We start from the raw sequence: 10389 nt of genomic DNA on the forward strand, positions 1-10389 counted from the left end.
CGAAAATCACTGGTTTCTGTAGCATGTGAAAGGAAACAGTCATTCTGACATTCTCACTCTCATATGAGCGTACCCTTTCATTGTGATTACCATGCAAAGGTTCTCTACTGGTCAAGTGGGTGTTACCAATAAGTAAATAACATATAGCAGAGAAAGATCACGGAGACAGACACATTTTATTGTCTGAACACTGCAAATAGGAATGCTTAAAACTCCCTTCTATGCTTGCTTTAGCAACAGTAACTGACTAGGCCAGCAAGAAAAATTGGAAATTTCAGAATTAGAAATTTATTAATATCATCAACTTCTAAAATTTGAGTTCCTAATCACAGAATCAGTTATATTTAGCACAAAACTGCAAAACTATCTTTTGTACAGAACAAATATATATATAAAGTTGAATAAGTAGAATTTATTTATTTTACATAAAAACCTTTATTTTCAAAGACTAAAAAATATATTTCACAACCTACCGCCTGCAATTTCAAATTTCCCTATTAACAAGGAATTAATCTACACTAGAAAGTCAAGGCTTTTAGTTAATGTGTCAGGGATTAGTTTTAACACAGGGTTTTTAAATAGAGGTAAGTTTGTATAGCATAATCCTTAGTCCCTAGAAAGCACTACCATAAATCTATGAGTAGAAAATTTTGTTTTTGTTAAAGAAGTGTCTTCATATCTAAAATGTGACTTGTTTGCGCCTACAAACGGTGAACTATAGGAGTATATTATTTCTTTGCACAGTTTGTTTATGGTGTTACAAAGTACAGTGCAACCCAAAAACCTCAAGCTATTATCTAACAACTACAGGCCTGGTGCACGAATTTGTGCACAAGTGGGGTCCCTAGGCCTGGCTGGTGATCAGGGCCAATCAGGGCCATCTCGCCCAGTCCTGATCGGGGCCTGCTGGCCAGGGGGAGGGATGGGGGGAGGTTGGCTGGCCCGACTGGGGCAGATCAGGGCTGGCCAGCTGGGGGTAGGGACCAGCCAGGGAGAGAGGCCGCGGGAGGTTGACCGGTTGTGGGAAGTTGGCTGTAGGAGTGCACTGACCACCAGGGGCCAGCTCCTGCATTGAGTGTCTGCTCTCTGGTGGTCAGTGTGCATCACAGCGACTGGGACCGGTCGTTCTGGTCATTCTGGTCACTCTGTCATAACCGTCGCTTAGGCTTTTATATAGATAGATATCAAAACCAGATGAAATAGAAAATGGTTCAACCCTCAGCACTCGAGTGTCTTCCAATGATTCAAAATCATTCATATTCACCTTAAGACTCCCAGATTTATTTTAGAAGAGAAACTCTACTGCTTTTAACAGAGGGATTTTCTGGCAAAACCTATCCACCCTCATAGAAACTTGGGCCAGAATAATCAAGAGTTATCTTATAACTCAAAATACATTTGTTTTTTCCTCTGGAAAAAAACCCAAAAAACATATACACATATAGTTTTCTTTCCACAAAAATACAACTGCAACTCACAAGCAGGACACTGGTAATTACTAAAGGTTGCTGACTTAGGTTAAGAGCACCTTAGGTCCTAATTTAAACGTGATCAAAATTATTACCATCAGACAAAGGATGAGAATCTGGTTGTCTCAAATGATGGAATAAGAAAGAAGGAAGGCCATGAGAAAACAGTTATAATCTCAAATGGCTGGATTTTAGTAGCATTCCTTGTGTAGTCAAGGTTTGTATGGGCTACATACTGCTTTACCCTTTAGAAGTAGCCCCAAATCTAATATAAAACTAAGAATCACTAAGATCAGAGATGCATAGAAGGAACTTCTGAATTTATCTTTGCTTTATGGTAAATAGATTTACAGAAAATAGATTTACAGGGACACAGTAGAATTAATCAATCAAAAGTTGCAAGTTTTTTTTTGCATGTACACATATGCAGAATAAGGAGTTACTACTTGCTTTTCCCCATTTACTTACAACAAAAAGTAAAAGCTTTATAGTCAACTCAATAAGAAAATGTATAATATCTAATATATTTTTAGGGATTGCCAGATAACCTTATAAGCTATTTACTCCAACTGTCTTTGCTTCTTGCAAAGTTCATTTTCATTACCATAAATACATTAGGAACAGACTGACCTAACCTGAAACTAGGTAACAGGTGCTTTAAAAAGTCCAATCTAGCCCTGGCCGGCTTGGCTCAGTGGTTAGGCAGTGGTTCTCAACTTTCTGGCCCTTTAAATACAGTTCCTCATGTTGTGACCCAACCATAAAAGTATTTTCGTTGCTACTTCATAACTGTAATGTTGCTACTGTTATGAATCGTAATGTAAATATCTGATATGCAGGATGGTCTTAGGCAATCCCTGTGAAAGGGTCGTTCGACCGCCAGAGGGGTCGCGACCCACAGGTTGAGAACCACTGAGTTAGAGCATCATCTCTCATACCAAAGGAGTACGGGTTCGATTCCTGGTCCAGGGCACAAACCTGGGTTGCCAGTTTGGGGCTTGTATGGAAGGCAACCAACTGATACCTCTCTCTCTCTCTCTCTCTCTCTCTCTCTCTCTCTCTCTCAAAAAAAATCAATGGGGGGAAAAAGCCTAATCTGCTTATTGATAAAACACACACACAGAAAATAAATGAATGATCGCTACTGATTCCCGTGATAGCTCAACAGACCCAGTAACTCCTCTAGATTAGTACAGAAAGAAGCCAATTAGTTTTATTTCATATGTAAATAGCATCATAAAGAGGTACAAAATATAATTCATTAGATTGCTTTATCCTCAAGCACAAGGCACACATTTTGAAAGTCACTTCAAATACAATTATTGCTTATGGAGCTCTCTCTCTCTTTCTCTTAGGCAGGAATTTTAAAAATAAATTCAAATTCATCCAGCTGTGTATATTCAAGAAATACCAAAAAGTCACAAGGCATAGTAAGATTCAGCTGTTCTCATCTCTCCAGTATTATCAATAGCACATAATGAGTTAGTTCATACATCATCACAGCTGTGCAGGCCAGAGCTAACTTGGCTAATTTAACTATTCCAGTAGAGTTCAGTCAGGAGTTGGCTCTATTTTAAATAATCCATTCTGCAAGTCACATAGAAAAGAACATCCTATCCTCTTTATTATCATTAGCATGCAATTCTCCTGTCTCCTTTCACAGAGTTCCTGTGAAGTCATCTTTATTATCCTCTGCACAGATTAAACACACACAAACACACACTTCTAAAAGCAATTAGCAATCACTCAAAACTAAGACTATGACAAGACTCTAGGCATAAGTCATATCAAGTAAAATTCCCTCTTTTATCAATATGCCTTAATTCCATAAGAGGAGAAAAGAACATTGTCCTCTGAGAAAAATTAACCCTGGAGTTGGGCTTTGCAACTTTCTACTTCACCCTCCCACTCTCCTTCAAAACTTTCAGAATTAGAAATAATCACAGGCTATATTTTCATCTACAGATTAACCCCAAATTAAGGTTTGCAGAATGCCTCTTCTTTATAGTTAATAATAACTATAAGACTTCTGGCACACTTTAAAATGGATGTAATGTAAAAACCAATGGCGATCTTAGTTGCTAATGGGAGATTTGCACATCCTCCACAATTTCAATTATCCTCAAAGGTATTCTACAGTTAGTGAGGCTCTCTTAAAACTACTTAGACTTGCCATTTAGTATCATTTTCTAATAAGGATGAGTGCCTAAACTGTCAGAGACTATGTTTTCTTAATTGAAAACATAACATTCAATGTTGTTTTCTTAACTTCATATTTGGAATTTGGAAATTCTCCAAAGCCCATCCTGTGTGTAAAAGAAGCCTCGGTGTGTAAATACAGGGAGCTCACACATACAACTAGTTTCCAGTTGATGTTGGCAATGAACATCTGCAGATGTACAAAAGCAGTGTGGCAGAAAAGTAGGATTATATCATAATTTGGGGTGAAGGCAAAATTGGAAAATAATTAAAAATAATTTCATTATAATGAACCAAATAAGCATTTATTATTGAAATTCTCTTTATTAAGTGTATTTTTAGTATCTAGGCATCTTGATTAAAGAGGCAGAATGGACTTGTGAATTTATCTAATTCAACTTCCTTTCCAATTTCATTCTTGAGAATAAAATGAACCCTGTAAATCTAATTTGGAAGAATTTTATCTGCACAGCAGACGCAGAACTATTAACTTTCTCCAAGTTCCACACAATGAAGTATTATAGATACAGTATGTAATAATGATTTATCAAGTCATATAAAATACTGAACACAAGTGAGATAATAACTGTCAATCATTTCTCCTGAACCCAAAGACTGCTGGGGTCTGACTTGGACATATACACAGCTGAACACACACTTCCTGGTTATGTGCAATCTGCACAGATAGACCAGCTTTACAGGCCTGACCACAGAGATTAATAGCTTTAGCCAAATAATGTGGTAACCATGTGAACCTGGGCTGCTCCAGCTTGTTTGTGAATCTCTCAGCAAGGCTCAACATGCCGTTATCTGCATCTTGTTGCCAGGAAACACAACATCGCTTTGGAATACAAGGAAAACCAGGTTGCAATGACCACAGGTCAACTTCCCAAAAGTCTAATTTTTGACACTTAGTTATCTACAATCTTATAACATTTCTTACTGTAGTCCATGGTGAACCTTCTTCACATTACTAATAATTAACTTAATACTTTGCTATTTTTATCAGGGCAGGACAACTTACTACCATTACCAATGTATTAGCAACAATAATTACAATAATAATTCGCTCATACCTTTCCTCTCAAGTGTCAAATAAACATTACTTCAGTAAAACTGATTTGGAAATCAAGCACTCACTGCAACTACTTTATAACTAATTCAACAATATCCATGTCTATTCTTCAGCAAAGTAATTTTACCGAAGGACAAAATACCCAATATACTGCTGACCTAAGAGTTCCTGGATTCTCTCCATCAAAATACCCATCTTGCCTTGCTGATAATAACAGAACGTAATGTGTTGGACAATAATCCTGACCAATTCAAACAGAGAGAAACTTAATGTACCAGATGCTGAAGTACTCAGCAGACAGGAAATGTGCTTCGTAAGAGTGAAGTGGGAGGCTACTATTCTGCAGTTTCGCAATCTGGAGATGGTAAAGATAGAGTGGCTTTTGGAGTATATAAAATTAATTACCCTTTACATACCAATTAGAATTGCTAGCTCATGGGCAACAGAGATTTTAGACAAAGCCTTATTAAAAAGATTTTAAGAGAATGGAAAACATTGTTGTCTTCCAATGCTGGCTTTAAAATATGAAGTTAAAGTATTTAGCTTTATTACAGGATCTAAGAATTTCACTACCCAAGCAAAATAGAATCTTGGATGCATTCTATTATCAAGATAATACATTCATGATCAGGAAAACTACATTACTGATATAACCTTACTTTAATCCCAAGGAGTCTTCTATATAATAATGATGCCTTTAAACTTGGGCCTCATGTTGTTTCTCATCTTGTTCCATACATCCCTCCAGATGTCCCTTTGCATCTCAAAATTCTAGTCTCATAGTTGAGTTGCTAAAAAGACACAGATCTGAGCACTATATGCCTGAACTATTAAAAAGAAACCACTTATCTAATACTAAATGGGAACAAGAGAAGTTAAAAAAAAAATAAAAAGACCAGGTTTCTGCAATGCCAACAATGCTTTGGCACCATGTTAGAAATACAGAAGTTGAACATCAAGATTAACGGAATTAAACAACTTGGAAATGGTTTACTGCCACCATTTGCTTGTTTACTCTCTTGAATAGAGTAACCCAACTTATCTGTGAACAAAGATGACTCTCTCAAGGAAGTTTTTCCCCTGGACTTCTGGTCTAGGACACTCAGGGTCGTTTTCCTCTCTATGGATCATTCATTTCAGTACTACACATATCAGCAGGCTATTCATTATCTGTGGAGCAGTCAGGATGCCCTTATGGTCTCCCAAATCAGGTAGCATGTACAGAAGTGCTCTTTTCCCCTAAGTAATTTGAATATTTACTCTTGGTCATACACAAATAACTATTAACATCACACATTTTAACTCCTTCCATACTACAGGATAAACAACTTAGAAATATAAAGATTAATGTTATTATGCAGCCATTTTTGCACTAGTAACTCTACATGTGGCAACTATCATTTTCTTCTTCACTTTTAAATTCAATTAAAGAATTCAGATATGAAAATTTCAGTTTCCTATCAGTGAATATTGCTTAGATATCCATACTAAAAGAACCAAATTACTTATATGTTAACTGTTTTTATGTAAATGATAAATAAATGTATCCTCTACTCATTGTTAAAAGACTCATTTTTTAAAAAAGTATGCTGAATTGCAGAATTTATTTTACTATAAGATAAATAAAATAATAAACTTAATGGCAAAAAGTTTTAAGGAAACTAAAAAACAAATTAATATGCTTGAACAGGATTCATGTTTGGAAGAAACTTCTGAATCATTTACAAAAACAGTTTGTACCATTCAAAATCAAGAGGGCCACAAAAATCTCCAGACAATACTATTTTCCTTTAAAAAGTAGCAGCTACTCAATATGCAAAACTTGAAAATTATATATATTAGGTATGAGTCTAAGGTTATAAGACTCATCATGGATTTTCTTTCAAAATCAAGTTCTCCCATATGATTAAAATTATATTTGATTTACAACATTCAATGTACAGGTAACTTCTCAGTCAGGTACATATTGCACAGAGTAATACCTGAATTGTTCAAATCATAAAAACTTTATTGTCTGGTTAGGTAAATAGCCTTCATTCAACCACTATGAAAAATCAGTACAGCACACAGCCAGAAGAATAACAGTGGAAAAAAGAATAAAACTGTTAGGTTATTTAAAAGAAACTACCCTACTAAGCTTTTAACTTCTTTACCTTCTCTATAGTAATTAACAACAGCTTTAAAGAAGTTATAAATACGTACCCATACTTCATTCTCATCCTATCATTCTCTGGGTTACAGTAAAATCTTTCCAAGTGCTCCTGGGAATCATTGGATACACTCTGCCACTTTTGGGTAGTTGTCCTCTTGATCTGCCAATGATAGGGCAAGACCGTGTGGTGTTTCAAACAATCCCTGCCATAAATACACATGCCTTGCAAAAAGTCCATGCAAATTTCAATTTCGTTCTCTTGGTGAGTGTGGTACTGTAGCTGGTTCACCAACTCAAATACAAGATCAAGGGAGGCCTCCTCACTTTTATCCTGAAAGAGCTCGGTACTCAACTTATCACTGGTGTCCAAAATGTATTGAATTGTAAAACTGTTGTCTTGGAAAACCCCTGGAACATAATCCATGACTTTGTCTATGCAGTCAGGACTAACGGGAACATCACTTGAAACTGGGTGCAAAAGGGCAGTCTGGAAGTGCCCTGCTGTAGAATCAGCCACTGTCCCACTAATGGTTTCTGATGGAAAGTTGTGATCCTGGATTGGAATCACTTGTTCTGGAGCATCAGTAGAAGGGCGAGTTTCTGGTATTTGGTCCCCGACATTTGTCCCCTCAGGAATCAAGACAGACATATTGTTTTCTGTTGGTGGACAGGATGTGTTGATTTCCAGGGGTTTTTTCACCATAGGTTCATGTAAGCTGTTCTCATCTGCATCCTGGTTTCTGGATCTAAAAACCCCACCAAGTGAGCCAGATTCTAGCAAAGTGTTTAATATTGGCCTCAAAGACCTCAGGGTTCCAGTTCCCAATCTCTTCTGATCCTTTTTCTTAAAACAAGTCTTCAATGGAGTGATCTTCTCAGAGAGTCTCATTTGGCATGAAAAGTCATCAGGAGGAGAGGGAGGCTGCACTACACAGTCTGGCTCAGGTTCGGTGGTTTCCATTTCCATATGTGGATTAGCTCCAATTGCTCCTCAGAGTCTAAAATCCTACCAGGAAAGGAAAGAAGATGATCATTTACAAGCTGACAACTGGATACCATTCATTCATCAAAATGTTTAGTTTTTGTAAGTTACTGAAATCACTCCTCTTACATTGTATTTCATCTTTTTAGATTTTATTGAGAAATCAAGGCTCCAAAACAGCCAGGGCTATGCCCACAGAAGGTAAAAGTAAAAGAGAAAGAGTATTTTAGGCACTTGAAATTTATTTGTGGACTTAATATACAATTTGTACTTTTGCTGGGGTATGAATTTTTACTCTAAGACTAGGGTAGAATGGGAGGGGCAGAATGAGGGGTAAAAATAAGTGTGCCTAACTGATGACAGCAGGGAAACCACATCTTCACTGCTTTGTGGTTCTTTTCAGAGTTATTTATCGCCTTTCTCATGAGGTGACAAGACTGTTTCTTTGTAAAAAAAAAAAAAAAAAAAAAAGTTCATCAAATGAAGGATAAACTTCAAAGTTAAATAGTGAGTGAATTTGGGGTGTGAGGATATACTCAGAAAATAGGGTCTCTCAAAATGTTATATGGGAGAAAGCCAGGAGCCTGTTGAAGCATTTCTATTCAGTTAAATCCTTACTTAAGGTCACCTGTGACTTTAGGGAAAACAAGTATAATGAAACCAATTTTACCATAGGCTAATTGTTATAAACAAGAGTTAAGTTCATACAACAAAATGATATTTTTGATGACCTGCTGTATTCAGAAAGTTTCAATATAAACCCCAAAGACATTAAGGGTCTACTTTTGCAATCCCCAAAACATTACCACTGCTGGAGGAGGAATACCAGGGCTTGTTTAGCAACAGAAAGTAAATCAGCAACAACTACAGCACACACTGTTTTAGAAACCAAACACAACCTCATAAAGAGACCCCTTTGTCCTTGTCTTCAAAAAAGTTACACATGTATTTTTTAAAGGCAAATGAAGGAATATTGTAGAAAATAACATAAGAATATAAAACACAAGCCACATTTTCAGATTCCTTATGAACTACTGAAAGAGAATAAAAGTTCTTTCTTTAAGGAATCAGACCCTTTGGGGAAAAAATGGAACAAAGAATAAAGCCAAGGAAACTTTGTAAAATGACAAATGGTGAACAAAGTATAAAGCAAAGGAAACTTTGTAAAATGACAAATGGTATCACCTCCATAGTCTAGCACTCATTAATTAATTCTGAAAATATTTATTAAGCATTGTGTCAGGTGTAAAAGGATTGGTGATGAGCAATTAATATTCTTCTCTCTTATCCAATGGACTGAAAGAGATATTTGATGCAAGGCCCCATGACTTCATCAAGCATGCAACCCAGGTGCCCATTACAGTGCCTAACACAATGCAAACAGTGGGTACTCAGGATATGTTTTTGTCTAAATAACTGAAGAAAAAGAACCTGAAGTGCCTAGTTCTATTCGTCTTTATGGGTCAACAACAACCCAAAATAATAAAATTGAGTCCCCTGAAAAGTGAATATTAAAGGTCTAATTGGATTCTTGAATCTGTGCGGGTAAAAAGTGCATAATGATCAAACGCAGAAAAATGATTTAAAAGAAAAACAAAAACACAAAAAACCTCCCACAAGGTGTTAGCCTCCAAGATAAGTACAAAAGGAAACGGTAGAAAGAGTTCAGTGTGAGCTGCCATTGTTAGGGAAAAGCTTCACGAAGAAGGAGGGACTTGACAGAAGACATAAATCAACTGGAAAGCGGCCAAGCCAGGCGTTATTATTCATCATTCAGTGCTCTTGCCTCAAGGCACAATTGGCACAGACTGTGGTATTCCCTCTCCGCCACACCAAACCGGCCTGTGCCATCCTCCACACACGCACGCACACACACACGCACGCACACACGCACACCCTCCTATCACACCCACTCCGGGCACAGCAGACCTTAAGCCGATCTTGAGTCACACACTTCAACTTTTCCCATGATTGTCCTCTGTCACACTCGGAAATAAACCTGAGGCGGCAGAGACCTGGAGGAGTGGGGAAGTCAACAGAACCTAGTTCCTCAATTAAAGTTTGCATACCGACAAACAGAGATTGGCAGGGCACCTCCTAGGGTCCCCCTCCGCAGGCCCCCCACCTCTCCTCCCCTCACCTCTAGGTGCCCCGATTTCCCTGGCACGCTCGGCTCGGAGCCCGCTCCACGGGAATCGCCGGCCCCAAACTTGGGACTCGGAAGGAGGTCCAGCCTCCTCCCCAGCCCGGGATCCCCTCCATCCCAGAAGCCACTCACGGGGCCTTTCAGTCCACTCTTCACCCCCTCAACCGACCTTCCCCAGAGGATCGCTCCGCGGGTCTCGCAGGATCGCAGAACCGCCCCGCGAAGCGCCGGGGGAAAGTGGCCGCCGCTTCTCGGGAAGGGCGACGAGGACTCCCGCGCCTTCAAAGTTAATCGGAACACAGCCTGCTAACTTCTGGGCTGCAGGCGGAACGCGGGGCGGCCGGAAGGCTCCCCGGGCCACCGTGC

The 10389-nt window shown here is 38.4% G+C and overlaps 1 protein-coding gene across 1 annotated transcript in view; it reads right to left on the reverse strand.

The window, feature by feature from the left end:
• TIPARP (TCDD-inducible poly(ADP-ribose) polymerase) overlaps positions 1–10369 on the reverse strand; it is a 28014-nt gene extending 17645 nt beyond the window's left edge. The window contains exons 1-2 of the mRNA XM_006753831.2: positions 10193–10369; positions 6946–7901 (exon numbers count right to left, since the gene is read on the reverse strand). Coding sequence (XP_006753894.1) covers positions 6946–7862 — 917 coding nt within the window. The 5' untranslated portion in view covers positions 7863–7901; positions 10193–10369. The remainder of the gene's footprint in view (positions 1–6945; positions 7902–10192) is intronic.
• Positions 10370–10389: the final 20 nt, after the last annotated feature.

The sequence above is a fragment of the Myotis davidii genome, unplaced genomic scaffold (genome assembly GCF_000327345.1).
Source record: "Myotis davidii unplaced genomic scaffold, ASM32734v1 scaffold570, whole genome shotgun sequence".
Classification (NCBI taxonomy): domain Eukaryota; kingdom Metazoa; phylum Chordata; class Mammalia; order Chiroptera; family Vespertilionidae; genus Myotis; species Myotis davidii.